This window comes from Malaclemys terrapin, chromosome 9, assembly GCF_027887155.1.
Source record: "Malaclemys terrapin pileata isolate rMalTer1 chromosome 9, rMalTer1.hap1, whole genome shotgun sequence".
Classification (NCBI taxonomy): Eukaryota; Metazoa; Chordata; order Testudines; family Emydidae; genus Malaclemys; species Malaclemys terrapin.
In genome coordinates, this window is record NC_071513.1 from 46,762,794 (window position 1) to 46,785,240 (window position 22,447).

General features: G+C 45.5%; 1 protein-coding gene across 1 annotated transcript in view; it reads right to left on the reverse strand.

The window, feature by feature from the left end:
* The window catches only part of LOC128843167 (protein eva-1 homolog C-like), a 39,132-nt gene extending 22,049 nt beyond the window's left edge, over positions 1–17,083 (reverse strand). Inside the window, exon 1 of the mRNA XM_054039760.1 lies at positions 16,978–17,083. Within this exon, the coding sequence (XP_053895735.1) occupies positions 16,978–17,083 (106 nt within the window). The remainder of the gene's footprint in view (positions 1–16,977) is intronic.
* Positions 17,084–22,447: the final 5,364 nt, after the last annotated feature.

Here is a 22,447-nt window from a genome sequence, read left to right on the forward strand (position 1 = left end):
GCGGAGGGGGAGGAAAGGGATGGCCCTGAACTGGGGCAGTATCCTAGGCAAATGCAAACTCAAAGAGGGAGGGAGATGTTGTGGCAGGGAGGGGAATGCACTTTTCTGCCAGGCAGGGGAAGGGGAATATTGTACCAAGGTCTACACCAGCAGTTCTCAAACTATGGGTCAGGACCCCAAAGTGGGTCACAACCCCATTTTAGTAGGGTTGCCAGGGCTGGCATTAGACTTGCTGGGGCCCAGGGCCAAAGCCTGAGCCCCACCACCCAGGGCCAAAGCCAGAGCTCGAGGGCTTCCACCCTGGATGGCAGGGGCCTGGGGATGAAGCCCTTGGGCTTTGGCTTTGGCTTTGATTCTCCCCACCTGGGGTGGCAGAGCTTGGGCAGGCTCAGGCTTTGGTCCCCACTCCTGGGGTCTTGTAGTAATTTTTGTTGTCAGAAGGGGGTCGCAGTGCAGTGAAGTTTGAGAACCCCTGGTCTACACTAAGGGTTGTCCAAAGTGGGATAAAAGTAACAAAAACCAGCTCAGCCACTTGGAAAGAATAAGCAAGAGTTGGAGACAAAATTTGTTTTTTTTTAACCCGTCTTTAAGCTAAAAGAACCAATTGGGGGTTTTCAAGGTTTTTGGTGACATAACAAACTTACTGTAGAAACAGACCAAGATGGTTCATAGATTCATCGCTTCTAAGGCTATAATCTAATATTTTTCATAACAGAGCTTGGGGATTTAATAGCCAGGATGGGTAGTGAATTGGTCAACCTAATGCCAGCATCCCTTCTAGGTTTTAGGCCTTGTCTACACTGGAATTTCAACCCCTGATGTAGCTGCATCTGTGTCTACAGGAGTCTGCACTATTTACACCAGTTCAGATCTCACCAGAGAGGCTACACTAGGCATTTGTAGACAAGGCCTTAGAGATCCACAAACCAACAGCACCCCAGTTTTACAAGCAGGGCCGGCTCCAGGTTTTTTGCTACTTCAAGTGGCAAAAAACCCCCCAAAAAAACGATTGGCAACACTTTGGTGGCAGCTCAATCGAGCCGCTCCATTCTTTGGCGGCAGTTTGGCGACGGGTCCTTCACTCCCTCTCTTCCTCTTCAGCAGCACTTCGGCGGCAGCTCAAAGAGGAAGAGAGGGACTGAGGGACCTGCCGCCGAATTCCCGCCGAAGACCCGGACGTGCCGCCCCTTTGTATTGGCCGTCCCAAGCACCTGCTTCCTTAGCTGGTGCCTGGAGCCAGCCCTATTTACAAGCAAGAGTCAAAGTCTCAGAAACCCTTGGCCTAATCTATGACTCTGAGTAAAGGAGTCAATTGACCAGATTCTTTTTCAATCACTGGTCTGAGAAGCTCTGAATTCACAGCTGGTGAAGAATCTGGAGAGCCGTGTGGTGGGGCTGTGTACATCCAGCTATCCCCCATCCCTCCAGCTGGGCTATCTGGGGAAGGAGCTGCCATCCACACCGAGTGTATCCACACGTGCTCTCTGAATCCATCCAGAAACCCTGGTACCAAGCTCTGCTGTACAATGGCCTCTTTTACCTTCCCAGTACTCAGTGCTGACACTAACCCTTTGATGTCTGGAGTCAGAGCTCCTGATAGTGCAGGGTTTCCTGTATGCAGACTCATTCCGGGCCCCAAAGGGTTAATTATACACTTGGACACAGCAGCAGATTTTTTGATCATTTTCTTTCCTTCTCTTTTCATTGGTGAGAGAAGAATAAACATCTGAAATCTGTCCCTGGAGGGCCTCGGGGTTTCACAACTGGTTCATTCATCTTAATGTAACTACAAAGAAGAAAACAAGAAAGGAAGGGAGGAGGACGGAAATGCAGCCAAGAGGGCAGCAGATCAACAGCTTTGGTGGGGTCCCTGCAAAGCCCACCTCCCCCAGAGGGGAAGAAATGGCATTCCTTGGAACGGGTGCTGGTTCCAGGAAAGAACAGTGCTGACCCAACAAGGGCAAAAGAGGGAGGCTCTTGGGGCACTGGTGTCCATTGAAAGAGGCTGACAGGATCAACAAGGCCACAGAGCAACATTCATATCCTGGAAAAGTACTGCTCTTCAAGGGTCCCCACAGAGTACAGTGATTCAAGTGTGGAATATGGTTGCCTAGAGGCCCCAATTAGGATCAGGTCTGATTTGTTCTAGGCACTGCACATACCTGCTAAGAGACAACCCCTGCTTCAAAGGACTTATGATCTGAAGAGATGAGACAAACAAAGGGTGGGAGAAAGCAAGTGTAGTTATTCCCATTGTACAGATGGGGAAATTGAGGCAAAGAGAGATGAAGTGACTTGCCAAAAGCCATGCAAGGTGGTGGTGGCAAAGCCAGAAAATGAACCCAGGGTTCCTAATTCCCAGCCTGGTGCCTTATCCTTTAACATTTAATTTAGTGCTGTGAAACAAGACAGACTGACAGCCCCAAAGACCAAAGTGTTCCACTGAGCCAAAGGACAGGGCTGGCTCAGACGATGGCAGTGCCAATTTCCCCCATTGGGACCACTCTTCATAGCCCATTCAGTCAGTTGGTCTCTTTGTGCCATGGCCTGCAAAAGACCAATTACTGTAAATTAATGTGGGCACCTCTCCATCAAAAGCTAGACACAGTGCACGAGTTCATGTCACAAGCAATGCATCAATAGCCAGCAGAATACAGGTGTCCATCGACCAGTGAATCACAGGTCAGAGCATGCCTCCGGGGCACCACAGCAAATACACCTTAAGTGTAGGTGGCAAGCAAATGACAGAACCAGAGGCTCAAGTTGATCGGTGGAGGAGGGTTCTGACATGTGAGATACAAAACAATAGCCCACCCAAGTTAGAACTTACTGCTAAGGTGCTTAACCAGCACCAGTAATAATTCCTAGCAGAGGTGTGTCATTGATACACCAAGGAGGAAAATACACTGTGATAGGTGAATCTAAAAGCCCAAAGCTGCCAAAACCTCAGGATTCAGCATCCAAAGAAGTGTTGGCATTTCTCTGTAACATGCAGGGTGCTGGGAATTGTATAACAAGACAGATATGTACAATACACCACACTCCGTAGGGTTTAATTTTTGTAAAGAAACACACCAACCTTGGCTGTACAGCTAAAAATCCACTGAGCACAGCGACAAACCCAAAATATAACTTATTTTTAGAAACATTCATCATCTTGATGCATAGTCACGGTTGTAAGCATGTCATATTCCCTTCTAGATAAGCACATATACTCATAATCACACGGTCTTCTCCCACATGCTTCCCTCCTCTTAATTCACTTTCTTACTGTTGTCTCATCTGCACAAAGGTCCAATTGTACAAAAATGTATGCATCTGCTTAACTTAATACACATGAACAGTCCATTGAAGCATTGGGACTACTTATGATCGTATGATTTTGCAGGATGACCAGCTTAGATTGTAAGGTCTTCGGGACAGAGACTCAGTCTTTATCTATATTGTAAAGTGCCAAGCACATCTATGATTCTATGTAGGTTACAAATGATAATGTTAATAATTATTACTCCTTGTTGCAGATTCTAGGTAGTATAGTCCAAACGGCAGTGCCTATGCTAAAAAGTACTAGGATTAGAACTACCATTACATTAATAGATTTTAAAATCAGAAGATACATTTTTATCAATGACTTGGAAGTAGGGCTGTCAATTAATCGCAGTTCACTCACGCGATTAACTAAAAAAAATTCATCACAATTTAATTGCAGCTTTAATCACACTGTTAAACAATAGAATACCAATTGAAATGTATTAAATATTTTGGATGTTTTTCTATATTTTCAATTATATTGATTTCAATTACAACATAGAATACAAAGTGTACAGTGCTCATTTTATATTATTATTTTTATTAAAAATACTTGCATTGTAAAAATGATAAAAGAAATAGTATTTTTCAATTTACCTCATACAAGTACTGTAGTGCATTCTCTTTATCATGAAAGTACAACTTACAAATGTAGATTTTTTTTGTTACATAAAAACAAAACAGTATAAAACTTTAGCATCTGCAAGTGCACTCAGTCATAGTTCTTGGTCAGCCAATCACTAAGACAAACAAGTTTATTTACACTTATGGGAGAAAATGCTGCCTGCTTCTTATTTACAATGTCATCTGAAAGTGAGAACAGGTATTTGCATGGCACTTTTGTAGCCGGCATTGCAAGGTATTTATGTGCCAGATATGCTCAGTATTTGCGTGCCCCTTCATGCTTTAGCCACCATTCCAGAGGACATGCTTCCATGCTGATGATGCTCATTAAAAAAATAATGCATTAATTAAATTTGTGACTGAACTCCTTGGGGGAAAATTGTATGTCTCCTGGTCTGTTTTACCCACATTCTACCATATATATCATGTTATAGCAATCTCAGATGATGACCCAGCACATGTTCGTTTTAAGAACACTTTCAATGCAGATTTGACAAAACACAAAGAGATGTTTGTGAGATTTCTAAAAATAGCTACAGCACTTGACCCAAGGTTTAAGAATCTGAAGTGCCTTCCAAAATCTGAGAGGGACTAGGTGTGGAGCATGCTTTCAGAAGTCTTAAAAGACAACACTCCAGTGAAGAAACAACAGAACCCGAACGTCCAAAAAAGAAAATCAACCATCTGCTGGTGGCATCTGACTCAGATGATGAAAATGAACACGCTTCGGTCTGCACTGCTTTGGATCGTTATCGAGCAGAACCCATCATCAACATGGACACATATCCTCTGGAATGGTGGTTAAAGCATGAAGGGACATTTGAATCTTTAGCGCATCTGGCACATAAATATCTTGCGACGCCGGCTACAACAGTGCCATGCAAATGCCTGTTTTGACTTTCAGATGACATTGTAAACAAGAAGTGGGCAGCATTATCTCCCACATATGTGAACAAACTTGTTTGTCTGAGCGATTAGCTGAACAAGAAGTAGGACTGAGCAGGGCTGCCCGGGGGGGGGAGGGGCAAGTTGGGCAATTTGCTCCAGGCCCCGGGCTCCGCAGGGGCCCACACGAGAAGGGCTGAGGCTCCCTCCCTGGCCCTGGCCCGACCCCGCATCCGCCCCTCTCCCGGAGCCTCAGCGCATCCAGGTGGAGCCTGAGCTCCTCCCCGCTTGGAGCCGCGTGGTAAGGGGGCGGGGCTATGAGCTCCGGGCCGAGTGACGGGAGCTCAGGCCCCGCTGGAGCTTGCAGCCCCGCCCCCTTACCACACGGCTCTGAGCAGGGAGGAGCTCAGGCCCCACCGGAGCCACGCTGCAGTGCTGTCCTGGATGCGGCGCGCTGAGGGAGGAGCCGGGGGTAAGGGGCCCAGGGCCCGGGGGGTTGGATAAGGGGCAGGGAGGGGCAGAGGTTGGGGGGTGCTCAGGGGACAGGGAACGGGGGGGGTTGGATCATGGGCATTCTGGGGGTCTGTCAGGACTCAGCCGGGGGCTGCATAGGGGTCGGGGCAGTCAGGGGACTGGGAGCAGGGGGGGGGCTGTGGGGGTGGGGTCCCGGGATGGTGGTTGGGGGGAGGTCTCTGGGGGACGGTGAGGGGACAAGGAGCAGGATGGGTTGGGGATTCTGAGAGTGGCGGGCAGTCGGGGGGCAGTGGATGTGGATGGGAGTCAGATAGGGGGCAGGGCCAGGCTGTTTGGGAGGCACAGCCTTCCCTACCCTAAAGCTCATCAGCAGTTTGAGGCTTGCAGAAGAGCCAAGCTGTTAGCTTTTCCATTAGGGCTGCCGTCCCTTTCACTTCTCAAATGTCAAATTAATTTCAGTGCCATAGGGAGATTCATGTCAGGGGAGTGTAGCTTCATTTAAAATTAGCCACTGTGGGAGGGATCATATGAGAAGAGCAATATCCTACACCACCTACCTCCTACCCAACCCTAGCAAGGGAGACCCCCCTCTCTGCATTCCCTGAGGCTTCAGAGGGGTTAATTCAGTGTTTCTCAAACTTTTGTACTGGTGACCCCTTTCACATAGCAAACCTCTGAGTGCGACCCCCACCCTTATAAATTAAAAACACTTTTTTATATATTTAATACTATTATAAATGCTGGAGGCAAAGTGGGGTTTGAGGTGGAGGCTGGCAGCTCGCGACCCCCAGTAATAACCTCGTGACCCCCTGAGGGGTCCCAACCCCCAGTTTGAGACCCCCCTGGGTTAATTTAATTTTAGCACCCTGTGTCCATTCACATGCATGTGCTATTTTGAGCATTTCAGTTTTCACGACATAGGCTCATCCCAGATTCTGGAACAAGCTCAAATGCTCAGTTTGTGGAATATGTACATAAGCTATACTAAAGACAAACCCCAGTAACCGTCTCCAGTTTGTGAGGGACCCCATGGAGCCAGTCTCTAGGAAACAGAGGTTAAGTCTCTCGGAAATGGAGGTTAAGTCCATTAATGGCTATTAGCCAGGATGGGTAAGGAATGGTGCCCCTAGCCTCTGTTTGTCAGAGGGTGAATGGAGATGGATGGCAGGAGAGAGATCACTTGATCATTAACTGTTAGGTTCACTCCCTCTGGGGCATTGGCCATTGTCGGTAGACAGGATACTGAGCTGGATGGACCTTTGGTCTGACCCAGTATGCCTGTTCTTATGTTCTAACCTAAATTAACCCAAAGTTGTGGAGACAGATATGAGTCAAGGAAGCCAGCAGAGTATCAGAAACCTGGAAAAATCTCTGACTGGATGGGCTCACGCGTTTGGTCACAAGCTGAAGTGGTTCAAAAGTTTTGGATTTTTTTTTAAGCAGAATTTGTTTATTGTTTCTTTAAACAATCAAACATAGCAAGTAGCAAATATTTGACCACACACTTCTGAAACCCCAAACCATATTCAGGTTTTGGCAGACTAATTTCAGCTTTTTAATTAAAAAAAAAAACAACACAACACATTTTGAAGGAAAGCAGACATTGTCCGTGATTTTTTCTGCTTTTTAAAACCCCCTAGTTTTTGATCCAAAAAAAGTTTTGACGGAAAATATTTGTCCAACCCTTTTAATGAGCTTTAGTGCCTTTTAGCACTAGCTGATGCTGAGAACCAGTGATACCTTGTAAAGAAGTTTTCTCAAAACTGGGTTTGTGCCGAGGTGTGGAAGATTTATTTTTCCCAGGGCCGCCCGTGGGTGGGGGGTGGGGGGAAGTGCGGCAATTTGCCCCGGGCCCCACAGGGGCCCCCACGAGAATATAGTATTGTATAGTATTCCGAAATTGCTTTGCCCCAGGCCCCCTGAATCCTCTGGGCGGCCCTGGGACTGAGTGGACTTGTAGGCTCTACAGTTTTACATTGCATTCAAAAACAAAGTCATTATTTTTTGTACATAATTCTTCATTTGTAAGTTCAACTTTCATGATATAAAGGTTGCACTACAATACTTGTAATGGGATAATTGAAAAAAATACTATTTATTTTATCATTTTTACATTGCAAATGTTTGTAATCAAAAATAAATAAAAAGTGAGCACTGTACACTTTGTATTCTGTATTGTAATTGAAATCAATATATTTGAAAATGTAGAAAACATCAAAAATTATTTAAATGGTATTCTATTATTGTTTAACAGCATGATTAATCACGCAATTAATGTTTTTAACGTGCAATTAATTTTTTTAAATCACTTGATAGCCCTACTTGGAAGAAAACAAAATCATCACTGATAAAGTTTGCAGATGAGACAAAAATTGGGAGAGCAATAAACAAAGACAAGGACAGGTCACTGATTCAGAGAGAGCGGGATCACTAGGTAAACTAGATGCGAGCAAACAATGTACATTTTAATACAGCTAAATGTAGATGTATACATCTAGGACCAAAGAATGCAGGCCACACTTACAGGCTCGGGGACTCTATCCTGGAAATCAGTGATTCTGAAAAAGATTTGGGGACTGTGGTGGATAATCAGCTGAACAGGAGCACTCAATGTGATGCTGTTGCCAAAAGAGCTAATGTAATTCTGGGATGCATAAACAGGGGAATCTAGAGTAGGACTAGAGAGGTTATTTTACCTCCCTATTTGGCATTGGTGCAACCACTGCTGGAATACTGTATCCAGTTCTGGAGCCCACAATTAAAGAAGGATGTTGATAAAATACAGAGGGTTCAGAGAAGAGTCATGAAAACAATTAAAGGATCAGAAAACCTGCCTCATAGTGATAGACTCAAAGAGTTCAATCTTTTTAGTTTGACAAAGAAAAGGTGAAGGGGTGACTGGATCACAGTCTACAAGTATCTACCTGGGAAACATATTTAATAATGGGCTCTTCAGTCTAGCAGAGAAAGGTCTAACACAAGAATCAGCAACCTATGGCACGAGACCCAGCAGGGTAAGCACCCTGGCGGGCCGGGTCGATTTGTTTACCTGCCGCGTCCGCAGATTCAGGCAATCGTGGCTCCCACTGGCCACGGTTCACCGCTCCAGGCCAATGGGGGTGGTGGGAAGCAGCGGCCAGCACATCCCTTGGCCCGCGCCGCTTTCCACAGCCCCTATTGGCCTGGAGTGGCAAACCGCGGCCAGTGAGAGCCACGATTGCCTGAACCTGTGGACACGGCAGGTAAACAAGCCGGCCCGGCCCACCAGGTTGCTTACCCTGGTGAGCCGCATGCTAAAGGTTGCCGATCCCTGGTCTAACACAATTCAATGGCTAGAATTGTAAGCGAGACAAATTCAGACTGGTAATAAGGTGTAAATTTTAACAGTGAGAGTAATTAATCCTTGGAATAATTTATCAAGTGTCATTGTGGATTCTGCATCGCTGACCCTTTTAAAATCAAGATTGGGTGTTTTTTGTAAGAGATCTGCTCTAGGAATTGTTTTGGGGCAGGTCTCTGACCTGTGTTATACAGGAGGTCAGACTAGATGATCACAATGGTCCTTTGGACCTTGGAATCAATGAATCTGGCCTCCTGCATAATCCTGGTCATAGACATTCATCCACTGATTCCTGTAGTGGATGGACTTATTCTTCCCAACTATGTAAGTCAACCCTATCAAGCTCAATAATTTTGGGGCACTTAAAACATACCAGGCCAAATTCAGCCCAGGTGTAAGAATGCACCAATGTACTTGGCCTATGAGCCAAATCCTGAAGCCGACAGAGTTACTAGGGATTTACACTGGTGTAACTGAACACAGAATTTGGCCCTTTGGGACCATCGACTTCAGTGTGGCTGCACTAGAACTGGGAGAAATTTTTTGGTCGAATAGTAAATTCACCAAAAAAAATGCAGCTTTGTGGTGACCAAATCTTGATTTAAAGACTTCAATTTACAGAGAATCCACCATTTACTCTAGTTCAAACCAGCAAGTAACCTGGACCCCATGCTGCAGAGGAAGCAAAAACCCACCATGGTCTCTCCCAATCTGACCCGGGGGAAAATTCCTTCCTGACCCCAAATACAGCAACCTCTTAAACCCTGGGCATGTAGGTGAGACCTGTTAGGAGAATGTGAAATAAAAAGGGTAGAGACTAAACAATAATAATCTTGCTTCTGGCCTTGCTTTTAGTTTATACAGGCTGAATAAGCAAGCAAGAGAATGTAAGTGAAAGCACAAGGCCGCACCCCCACTCCCACCCCAAGCGGGTAGTCTTGCCTTTCAGTAACAAGAGAAGATAAGGAGCTAATCGAGCAGCGGGAGGGTATATAGGTGAGACACAAAGTCTGCAAGAAAGTGACCATGGCCAAAAGAAACCCTGCTTCTTACCCCTCTGTCAGGGTTCCCTCCCCACTCTGAACTCTGGGGTACAGATGTGGGGACCTGCATGAAAGACCCCCTAAGTTTATATTCCACCATCTTAGGTTAAAAACTTCCCCAAGGCAGAAATTCCTTTCATTGTCCTTGGACAGTATTGCTGCCACCATCAAGTGATTTAAACAAATATTCAGGGAGGGGCCATTTGGAACCCTATATCCCCCAAAATATCCCCCCAAACCCCTTCACTCCTTTTCCGGGGGAGGCTTGAGAATAATATACCAACCAATTGGTTAGCAATGTGAGCACATACCAAATCCCTGGTTTTTAGGACACTGAAAATCAATCAGGTTTTTAAAAGAAGAATTTTATTTAAAAAAAAGTAAAAAAATCACACCTGCAAAATCAGTATGGAAGATAACTTTACAGAGTAAATAAAAAGATTTAAAATGCAGAGGATTCCCCTCTGATTCTGCTTCCCCGTGACAAAACAGGAATAAAATTACCTTTTAGTATAGGGAAAATTCACAAGCTAATACAAAAGATAATCTAATGCATTTCCGTGCTATTATTTACAATTTCTGTGATTTTAGATGTATCGTTTCAGGATCTTTTTAGGATATTTTTTTTCTGCCCTGGTCCCTCTCTCTGTCTCAAGAGCAAACACACACACAAGAGAACAAACAAAGCCTTCCCCCCAGATTTGAAAGTATCTTCTTTCCCCATTGGTCCTTCTGATCAGGTGCCAACTAGGTTAATTGAACTGATTAACCCCTTACAGGTAAGTGATTCTGTACCTTTGGCCAAGAGGTATTTTATATTACTGCATACATAAAGGTTGTTACCCTTCCCTTTATATCTATGACACTCTCCCATCAGGTACAAAAGAGGTAGTCTCATCGCCCCTAGACTCAAGACCTTCCAGAATGGAACACACCCATATATTGGAAGGGGTGGTACCAAGGGAGGGGCACTACAAATGTAATTAAGTTTGCCAAGAAGGTGGGGGGAGAGGAGGGAGAGGGAGCTCCATCGGCGTGCAAACCTAGGGGTTAGGAGTAGAAGGGGGTTCTATCAGCATATAGAACTGTAGTTGGGGGAGGGGAAGAGGAAAACTCTATCAGCGTATAGAGATAGCCCGACTGGTGTGAAGGGCTACAGAATATGCTTGCTTGCTTAGCCCCAATAAACCCATTAAATTGCCTGCAGACTGGACTCTGGACTATTATTTTCCAGCGAACTGTGTCTGGGAACTGAGAGGGAGGAGGGAGATCCACTCCCGCCAACAAGACCCACCAATCAGACACCTGGGAAAAAATTATCTGTAGTAACTCAGAGTCCTCCCCATCTAGTGTCCCATCTCCAGCTGTTGGAGTGCCTACATTAGCAAGATTTTACCCAGTGAGCACATATTATTATTATATTTGCTGTAATATGTTATTCAGGAACCAGAACCATAAGTTATTTTTAAAAAACCCTTAAACGGCAAGATTCAAAGAGGGATTGGACATTTATACATATAACAAGACTATGCAAACATCAGAATTAATGATAAGAACAAGACTATTGGAAGCGATATAAAACTTCCTGCTTCAGGGCTTAAGACAATCTCTAACTAACTACACCTCTACCTTGATATAACGCTGTCCTCGGGAGCCAAAAAATCTTACGGCATTATAGGTGAAACCGCGTTATATTGAACTTGCTATGATCCACCGGAGTGCGCAGCCCCGCCCCGGAGCACCGCTTTACTGTGTTTTATCCGAATTCGTGTTATATCAGGTTGCGTTATATCGAGGTAGCGGTGTATTAGGGATCAGGAAGAGATCTTCATGGGGGACAGATTATCACCCAACCGCCTACTGCAGAGTTTCTTGCACCATCCTCTGAAGCAGGGTGGATTTGATTTAAATCAAAGTGATTTAAATCATGATTTAAATCACTAGTCAGGAAGACTCAATTTAATCATGGATTTCTACATAAAAGTGCATTCTTGTTCATTGTTATAACCTTAATACATATTCTTCACAACTCAGAGACAGATGTAGGTTTCATTTTTAGAAGGTACACACACACTATACATTTTTAAGTGATTTATTTTGAAAACTTTTCAGATTAGTTTTACAGCTATATCAGAAAATGAATGATTGTTTGGTTATTTCATTTACCAAAGGTAATTGAAGCAGATATTTATGAAGTCACTGGGAGGTGAACTATCCCCAATTCAACAGGTTAATCATTAATATTTGGAGGATTTTCTTGCTATGCTGTATTAGGAGGAGAACATCACCAGACAGACATTTAAATTGTTTTATTTAACTAAAACAACAACGTTATGTATTCTGGATTTTTTTCTTCAACAGCATCATATAATATTTTAACAAAACAAGCTATGAATTTTTGAATTTAGTTAAACATTCAAGTTTTTTAAAATCAGGTTTGTTTTTGTTAAAATTATTTTTAACTAAAATACTTAAATGAAATATGTAAAAAACACAAACAAAAATTAAATCAACTATGTCAGCTAGGAAACATGAGAAACTTAAAATACTGGCTTCTGCTAACTCGGTTATTTTCACCTTCATTTTCCTGTTTGTTTAGAATCTGGAAAAGAAAAACAAGCTTTTCTGCTTTTTCAGGTCCCAAACGATTTCTCAATTTGGAGTGAATTAGTCCAAAGGAAGAAAATATTCTTTCTACACCGGCAGAAGAAGCTACTGCTGTTAAAAGTGAGATTATCACTTCAACAGTCTCTGAATCCAAGTGCTTAAGTGACTTCCACCAGTTCACTGGTGTGACTTTCTTTAAAACATCATCAGCAAACATATATTTCTTGAATAGTTCTGTCATGGAGTGTGGGGGCAGTCAGGGCCCTGCCCCAATTCCTGCGATTCGCCGTGACTCTTAGCCAGCCAGTTAAATGGAAGGTTTATTGGACGACAGGAACACAGTCCCAAACAGAGCTTGTAGGTACAACCAGGACCCTTCAATCAAGTCCCAAGGGGGGGGGGAGGCAGGGAGCTTAGGGTTACCATACGTCCTCTTTTTCCCGGACATGTCCGGCTTTTCGGCAGTCAAACCCCCGTCCGGGGGGGAATTGCCAAAAAGCCGAACATGTCCGGGAAAATGGTGGCTCTGCTCCTCCCCGACTCTTCGGCTCTGTTTAAGAGCCGGGCTGCCCGAACGCTACCGGCTTCGAGCAGCCCTGTGCCTCCAGACCCTGCGCCGCCGGAGCCAGGGAGGGGAAGTGCCCGGCTGGGGGCGCAGGGTCTGGAGGCAGGGGGCTGCCCGGCTCTTAAACAGAGCCGAAGAGTCGGGGAGGAGCAGAGCCGCGGCGGCTGGAGCCTCCAGCCGCCGGGGCTCTGTGTAACTGACACAGTGTCAGTTACACAGAGCCGCAGCCGCTGGAGGCTCTGTTTAAGAGCCGGGCTGCCCGAGAGCTACCGGCTTCGGGCAGCCCCCGTGCCGCCGGACCCTGCGCCCCCAACAATCTTCTATTCATTGAACTTTTTGAAAATTTGCACTTTTAGAGAGAGGTAAGGGATTGTCTCTGTGTACACAAATTTGCAAAGGGGCAATAGGGTTGAGGTCTGTTATTTCTCACCTCTATATATTATTTATTTATTTAAAAGTCTTTTGCTGTTAACAAGCATGTTATCTCTGGAGACACAAATCCACAGTTTGAGAACTGCAAAACTAAGCATCTCTGATGGTATCTTCTAGACTGAGCACTGAGTCCCATTGGGTAGATAGAAAGATTAACCAAAATAATCTATACAGAAGCCCCTGGAACCCCATAAAATTGGGTCCCTAATCCATGAACTATTGGAACTCATTTACAAAACTTTTCTTAAACATTACATGAATATAGTCTCTCATACTATAGAATTAGAATGTATAATCCCTATTCCATAATGAGATTTCTTTGAGCTATAATGTATCTTAATTAAAACTACCTTTAGATAGGTTTTTTCCTCAAAAAGCATTTTATCAAAAAAGTCCATTTTTTACATTTTTTTTTTTAAATCATTGATTTGTATGCTCTGAAGCATTTGGCACCAGCCACTGTTGGAGATGACACTGGACTAGATGAACTACATATTTGATCCAGTCTGGAATTCCTAGGTTCCTTAGAACAGGAGCATTCTGGGAACTGTAGTTCAAATGGTCTCACAGGTCCAGGGTGGGGGAAGCGGGGGGGGTGTCATACTTTTGGCAGCCCACACCACCTCCAAATATGGCCCAAACAAGAGAGATTTCATTGCTTGATAGCCTGCCATACATGGTGCTGACCTGTTCTTTAAACTCCTATGTATATTGAATGGCCAACTGAGCTTACAATGACAACTTAATTGTTGCCAACTCTCATGATTTTACCATGAGCTTCATGACTTTTGATGGCTTTTTTAAAACTCCAATTCCTGGAGTCAAGTGACTATATGAAACTCTTAGCTTTTTTTTTTAAAGTAAGTTTCTAGCCCTGATGGTCATGGAGAAAAGCTTGAAAACATGACCTGAGGGCACCCTAAATGCTGAAAACTCAAAAGGCATCTAATAATCCAAATATATATAAAAATGTATTGGGCTTTTCTTTAATATCATGATTTTTAAGCTGATTTTAGGCGTTTCAGGTGCCTGACGCCAAGCATTCAAAAATAATCCAATACCGCAGTATGCTCCCAACTCCCACTCTCTCTTGTAGCTGGCACCTCCCAGCAATGATTGTCCTGATAGTTCAGCAATTTTCTTTACAACCATTAGGACTAAAAACTTTTATTTTAAAATTAAATCTGAAACGAGGCCAAAGCTGGTGAGGGCACTGGTAGAACATGGGTACATGGTATATTGCATAACACCAGAATCCAACCTCTGTTTCCACAGATGCGGGCGGATTGGGGTACATTGTTTTAGGAGTGTTAGAATTAAACAGACTTCAGCCCATACGTTTGTTTTAAGGAACAGGGCTTGCAGGGAATTGTTCCTGCCTCGAGGTTCCAGTGACTCAGTCCCTCTTCTCGTGGTTATGAAGTTACCATAACCCTGCCTGATGAAGTCATTTCCTTTGATCTTACTGCAGCCCCATCTGTTATTCTAAGTAACATCTTGATATGCATTAGTGCTTCTACAAGATGCTTAGGTTTAATGAAAGGCAGGGGGTTCAGTTTATTATCCTAGTAGCTCAGGGCTGTTTACTGTGAAACCCAAAAATACACAGCAGGTTTCAGTTTACCACAAAATGGGAAGTGGCTGGGTTTCGCTCAAACACTTTTTCGTCCAGGAGTCTTTGGACAAAGGTGGGGGGGAAACATTTTGCTCTTTCTGGCTAGGCACAAATCTCTAGAGGCTGAGCTGGGGTTTGACTGAGCTTAGTTGGAGAAATGTCACATGCTGTAATGGTCACATAGTAGGGCCAGTTTCTCTACTTGCATAAACAGATGTGGTTCCACTGAAGTCACTGGAGTTTGGGTGCTCAGCACCACTGGGCCCAGAGGTGGTACATTTAGCTGGGCTCATAAATTCTAGGGCCAGACATTTAATTGCTCCAAGAAACCCTTATCTGCTACTCCAGCACCATGAAAGGACCTTGAAGCAGCTGTAAACAGCCCCCAAGGACTACCTGCAGTGCAAGGGTGCTGGTTCAGATCTGGGCATTAGAATCCAAATCACTGCCCATCTGAACCCCTGCACAATGAAAAATTCCAGCTCTCTCATTCCAGCCAGAGACTCCATTTGTGACTGTGCTCTACCTGACCCCTCATTTCGTCCTGAACCAAAACACTGCTCAGATGAGGGTCCTAAATACATATGGCATCACTGAGTTGCCCCACTGGGGTGCCCTCCAGGGTCAGGCTGTGCCTGCCTCAGTTTCCCCAGAGTGTCACCCACGCAAAAGAATATTCTCTCCCTCTGTGGCAAATGCAAACCCTTTTAGTCATAGAAAGGGCAACAGTCTGCAGATCCTTCATGGTAAAACAAAACCGCAAAGTAAAATCCACTCACAATGCACCAGCTCTTCAATCCCATACAAAGGTCTCTGTTCCCAGATTGTCCACCCGAGTCATTAACCACTCGGTCCCAGATCCATTCCCTTGCCCCAGGGCCTCACTCTCCTCCACCTGAGAGTTCCCAGACCTGCTGCTCTCTCATGAGTCTTGAAGCCATGAAGCCTTGCTCTCTCCCTTGAAGACTTGGGGCTCAGCCTTCTCCTGTAGCCCCAAGTCAGGTCTCCTGTAAGAGGGCCCCCCTCAGGGCTCCACTGCCCCAGGGCTCCTCACCTGTGTGCCCCACTTCGCTCAATGGAACCTCCCTCCAGAATCCCTATGCCCAGCACACACTGACCAAGCTGATTCTTCCCCTCATTTTCAGGGGCCTCTGCACTAACTTTCCCACAACTTGGCAGGGTTCTCCAGCTCTAGCAAGTCCACCCCATGACTTTCCACAGAACTCACCCCAGCAGCCACAGTTACTGCCCTCATCCATACTTCCTGCAACTCTCTCTCTGGGGCTAGTCTCTGCTCCTTCTGTCTGTGTTCTGAGGAAGCTCTCTCCTACCCCTTCCTGTCTTCCTCCCCCACAGCCCCAGGTGCCTTCCCTTAAGCCCAACTGGGATGCAACTGGCCAGTCACAGGTGCATTGGACCCAACTCCCTTTTCAAGGTACCTGTCACACTATGACACATGGGTTCTAAAGGCTGTTGGGCTTTATCTCTGTGCCTCACAGCTCACTCGTTCTATGCCCAAACTTCCATGGGGCAGGGAGGGAATGTCACCGGGGTTAAAGGGATCTTCCTAGAATTCATTTTCTGCTTTGTGACTTTGCCATTCTAACTTGGCCTGCAGCATCAGTGGCAGGCAGGGCCCTGCTCCTAGACCATTTGTAGCAAACACAGAACGGCCACAGCTCAGGGAAGGCATTGTTTGCTTCGGGGTCTGATCTGGGCCAGATGGAGAATAGTCTTGCCGGTGAATCACAGCCGGCTTGAACTCAAACAGGGTGTATTTGTTTGTGTCACTCATACCCTGATTCACCAGAACTAAACACAGACTATGCTACCCCCACACCTCCGACAAATATAACCCTGCCCTACACCTTCATCTTCACTGGTGGGAACCTCTCCCTGGATAGGTCTGAGAATCTGATCTCTTGGATGTACAATTAGAGGAAATTATCCTCTCATCTCCACCCCACCCCATCCTCATTCGCTGTCTGCTAAGAAGTGGTAGTGGTAACAGGGCTAAGACTTAAGAAGATTCTTCTCCCTCCAACCTACCTTCACCCTCCACTATGCCATCTCACAAACTCACCTGAGAACTCAGGGGCTGCCTTCAGCACCGTTGAGAAGCAAAGGAAGCCCAGCACTGCCCCCAGACATGAGACCCGAGCCCCAAGCAGCCGCTGAGACACAGTCATCATGTAGCTTGTCCCGGATTCCCTGTTGCCTGGGTCCCAGAGCCACCGTGACTCCAGTCCGGGTGGGATCTCATCTTTCTTTGCTGCTGGTGCTGTAGCTCAGAGGCTCCTATTGTCCATTAACAATGGGTTGGTTCTTTGCATTGCCAGAATTACTAGGAACATGTGTGTGTGTGTCTCTCTCTCCCTTCAATGAGAAAATGACTCATTAATTAACCAGTAAAGTCTCATTCTCAGAGCTGGGATGTCTTTCCCCCCCACCACACACACTTTAAAGGGAGGAATAAGCCACAACAAAGGTCCACTGGAATTCTGCAGCAAGACCTGATGGGGAATTGTGCCATGGAGCAGGGTCCACAGAGTTTTCACTGCCAGTGAAACTGGCAAAAACAATCCAAACACAGACAACATCTCTCCACAAATCAGGGTTTCGTGTATTTGCCAGATTTCTAGCTTACACCTCTAGTTTCTCAGAAAGATAAAAAGCCATTTTCCCTGTTTAAACCATGAATAGAGATATTAAATACATAAAATCTCCATCTCAGCAAATGTTTGTTTAGTCTTGATTTTGCATTGAATGCAATGGTGCCAGGTGGCTGCCTGCCACACAAAGAGGCATTTTCCAGAGGAAATGTGCACCCTGCACCAACCTCACAAATGCTCATGAAATGATCCCTTGCATGAAAATTCACTCAGGGAGAGCGAGTGGGCTGGTTCTCCCTGCCAACGGTAAAGCCTCTACCACTCTGTATGCAATTCTAGCTGCCTCTATCCATCCACAGCTGCTCTCCTCATCCTCCCCTGCTGAGAAATCAGTAATTTGCCTGAGGCATTGAATTGACTTTTGGGGGGCACTCAGGACACACAGCACTTTCACAAGTGGTGGAAAATCTTCAACACGTTGTTGTGCCTGGCAGTCTGAAAGGGTTACAACATCGGCTGTTACTTCAGCTGCAGAACTTTGATAAGCCCAAAGCAAAGGATTCCCTCCTCCAAAGTCCAGAGAACTGGCTGCTTAGAATCTGAGGTCAGCACCAGAAAGACAAGACAACAGTGCCAAGGACAAGGGCACTGGCACAACTCTTTAAAGAGCTCTCAAATGGTTGTTAAAAATCTGTGACTCCGTGGTATCAAACAATTTACCTGGAAAATGTCACTTGCAGCAACATGGAAGGAACTTGGAGAGGGGAGCACGGGGGGCAGAAGGGAAGAGTTTGGAGAAGGAAGTCAGTTTGTGTGCACATGGTTGGCATGCTAGCTGCAGCTGCAGCATCTCTGTAAATAGGTCTCTTAAGAAAGAGTCAGGTTAGTTTTAGAAATCAGGAGCCTTCTCATGTTATTGCCCAGTATACAGTACATAAAATCGCCTTTTCTTGTTCATGGACTACCCAAGAACTGACTGCAATGTCCTTAGATTTATTTATGACTCTAAATTGTTTGTCAAATAATTTGGGTCAGCACCTCCTTTGGAGCAGTTTGTTGGAGTATTCAGTAGCTGTGCTCTTTTGATTCGTCACATAGTTTTGTTTCTGTTCCCCTACCGGACGAGCATAACTCTTAAAATCGGGTTTTCCCTTTGTGGATACCCTGATTACAGATACCAAAGGGGAACATTCTGCAGTGTTTGTGTAGCATTATCTGTTTCAGGGAATATTCCTGCCAGTGAATTTGTTGGCTGGAATATTTGCAAAATGTACCTACAAAAGGGGCACAAGCACAAGGTGAATTTTTTTTTCCAAATTCAAACAAATATCTGTAGCACTACCCTATCTCTGGCCATGGTATTTATTTAACAGCTGTACAAGGAGTTGCCCTTCAAGCTAAATGTTTCCTCTTCCCTTCCTCCAGTGGTCTTGGATGAAGGAGACAGTTCTTTGCTTTTTTTAAAGAATTGGCAGACGAGCTCAGACCATTGGTCCATCTAGCCCAGAATCCTGTTTCTGTCCCAGATGCTTCATAGGAAGGTGCAAACATCCCTGTAAAAGGCATTTATTTATAACCTGCCCATAGGGAAAGTTTCTTCCTAACTCACATTAATTAAAGGTTGGTTTATGTTTTAATATTGCTCTTTGAAAATCCACCAGTATTAATTTAACAGTCTTAAGATCAATGGTCCCTGGCTGCTCTTTCCCATCTCTTGCCCTGTCCTGTGAGCATCAATGTCATTGAATAATAATGCTTTGCCTTCTCTAATGCATTTCACCTTGGAAGTGTCTCTTTCTTCCTGTCCTTGGGCAGGAGGTGAACAGCAGAGGACAACTTCAGAGCTGCAGGGTATCACCAGGCAGGTGATGATATGCTCCTCACCAGTGGCTGTGTCTTATGGCTCCGTGCTATAACAGCAGGAGCTCCCAGCAGAAATGCTTCCCATGCGCTCTGCTGCAACAGACAACATTGGTCACCAAAATGTCCTTGCAATAGCTATTTTCTGACCAGGGGCATGCTCATTTTCAAAAATCTCTGAACTCTCTCTGCGACTCTGGGGTGACTCATTCAAGATAGGAAGCAGGGGCTTTGTGCTAATCCTCAGTATACTTAGCACTTTCATGACACTTATTATCTCAGAGAACTTTAGAAAGGGATTTTTGCCCCCATCTTACAGATAGGGAAACTGAGGCATGGAGTGGTGAAGGGATTAGCCCAAGACCACATTCAGTGTCAGTGTCAGAATGGATGAATCCACCATCTGGGTAAACAACAGGCACTTATTAGGGGGAAACAGCAGCAAAACAAACAAGCTGCCTTCCATCGGAGTTTCCAGCTTCATCCTTAAATCAAGATTGGATGTTTTTCTAAAAGATGTGCTCTAGTTCGAACAGGAATTATTTGGGGGAAGTTCTATTGCCTGTGTAGTACAGGCGGTCAGACCAGCGTAATGTCTACACTAGGAGTTTGGGGTGTGATTCCCCCCTCATGTATACACACACGTGCTAGCTCTCAGTGAGCTAGCATGAGCATGAATAGCAGTGTAGCCATGGTAGCAGCAGCAAAGGCACTGATTTTCCATGCCTAGGACAAATCTACTTGAAACCAGTGGGTACATGACTAATCCGTGTCCCCGCTGCTGCTACCAATACTACTGCAGCTATGCTACTATTTATACCATTTGAGTATGTGTACATGAGCAGGGGAATCACACCCCAACAGGGCTGGCTCCAGCTTTTCTGCCGCCCCAAGCGGCAAAAAAAAAAGACAAGCGGCTGCACTTCGGCGGCTGCTCAATCACGTCACTTCTGCTGCTGTTCGGTGGCGGGTCGTCCCTCTCTTCCTCTTCGGCGGCAATTCGGCAGCAGCTCAAAGAGGAAGACAGGGAATGAGGGACCCGCCGCTAAATTCCCACCGAAGACCCGGACGTGCCGCTCCGATACCAGACAGAGTGCCGCCCCTTTGAATTGGCCATCCCAAGCACCTGCTTCCTACGCTGGTGCCTGGAGCCGGCCCTGCACCCCAAGCTCCTAGTGTAGACGTAGCCTACATGGTCTCTTCTGGCCTTGAAATCTATGAAGCCTCCATTTTTGCTTAGTCCCACAGACCACACTCTTTCTGAAATTTTCAGTATAGCCCCTAGTTGCTGAATAGCATAACTGCAAGCAGCTATCATTACAGAGCACAGCTCCCCTGATTCCAAGGCTGGGGCTTGTGCCACTGGCCCATACATGCAGCCAGAGCACAATCGACCAGCATTTTGCACTGTGGCTGACAGTGGGTGCTGCTGCTACAATACCAAAGTATGCACTGCTGTCCCAGGCAGAGGTATTAGTCTCCGACCCTCGCTGGGGCTCAGCCTATGTCCTGAAGTATGAGAGCTGGCAGGAGATCTGTGAAAATAACTGAGTTTTTGGTTCACTGACCACATGGGAAAAGTCAATGAAATTTCGTTTCAGATGGAAGGAAATGGCTTGGTTTTGAGCAGGGGTATTTTTAAACTTTTTTTAAAGTCAATGTGAAGTGAAATTTGAAACAAACAAGTCAGTTCAAAGTCCAAATGGAAATGTTTTGGCTTCTTTCCAAGTTTTTTTTTTTTTTTAACTGAAACAATTCAGTGACTTGGACCTGAATTCACGACATGGTTTGGTCAACCTGAATTCATTGAAAAAAAGTTTAATCCAATAAATTGCCCCTGCTGTAATGGAGAGGCCTCGCTTTTGTTTTCCTAGTGGGTGCTCTAGTTCTAATCAGGAATCCCAGGGCGCAGGGGGGTGAGGGATGGAGGCGGGGGGAGGGCAGCCAGCCAGTAATAACACATTCATGACCCTTCCCTTCTGGAGAAAAAGCAAATTGATCATGTTTTCTAATGAAATGACTTCATCTCCAGTACTAGGCTCTTACGCTGAGTCTGATTGAAAGATTCCCTGATAAGGCATATGGCAGTCACTTCCCCCACTCCTGTGCTGCCAGGAAAGCAGCAGCACCTCCCATTGGCCCCTGGGAGTCTCTGGGCCAAAGAGAAGGAGCCATCCTCAATCTCTGTGTTTTTGTCTGGAGAGCTGATCTATTTGTGATGGACTTTCATTGGGCCAAACCAAACTCTTTGTCCCAACAGCCCCCAATCAGCAAAGGACAGAGTGTGGAGGGCAAACAGTAAACTTCTCCAGCTTCTCCTAAGTTCCTGGGTGTGGGGCCTGACCTCCCCCAAGCCATTCTTCCCACTCTGTCTTATCAAGCATTCCCTCTCCTGGGCGACCTGTGCAAGGGCAGAGGAGATCTGGAGATATTCCCTTGTTTACTATGGACCAAGCAGATCCCCATCTCTCCCCTGTCACGCAGCCCTTGATGATACACACAAATATCCATGACAAATCCATGAAACTCTCTAAGGAAATGGGAGAATAACACATGGAAAGTGAATTGGATCCAGAGGAGATGAGCCAGAGCCACAGAGTTCAGATCAGGATTGGAATTGAAACTCCTGCGGATTTGGGGGCTGCTCACCTCTGGGGTTCTAGATCAGCCCACAAAAGTGAGAGGCCAGAGGTATGAAATTCAGACCCTTCCCTGGATCGCTGGGGCTTTCCCCAAAGGGTGGAAAGGGATTCAGATCTGAGCTGCCAGTGTGGGCCCTGCTCAGATGTTGTTGTTTAAGGCAGATACTATGTGTTTAAAGTTGTGCTTAGTAGAGGGAAGTTTGCATCTTTTATTGGTGAATCTGGGGTCTCTCCCAACAACGCTTGCTTTCTCTTAGTGAGTGTTGTGGGGGAAGGGATGTGCTCTGGAGCTGTGGACTTTTTGCCTCCTGGACAGGATAATTAGATACATGATCTCTCCAACTGATGAAGCACAAGACACTTCCAGCCCATTTCCTGTCATAAAAGCTCTCATGGGTGGGAGTTTACAGTAACAGAAGTGGAAGGACCTTTTCTGGGA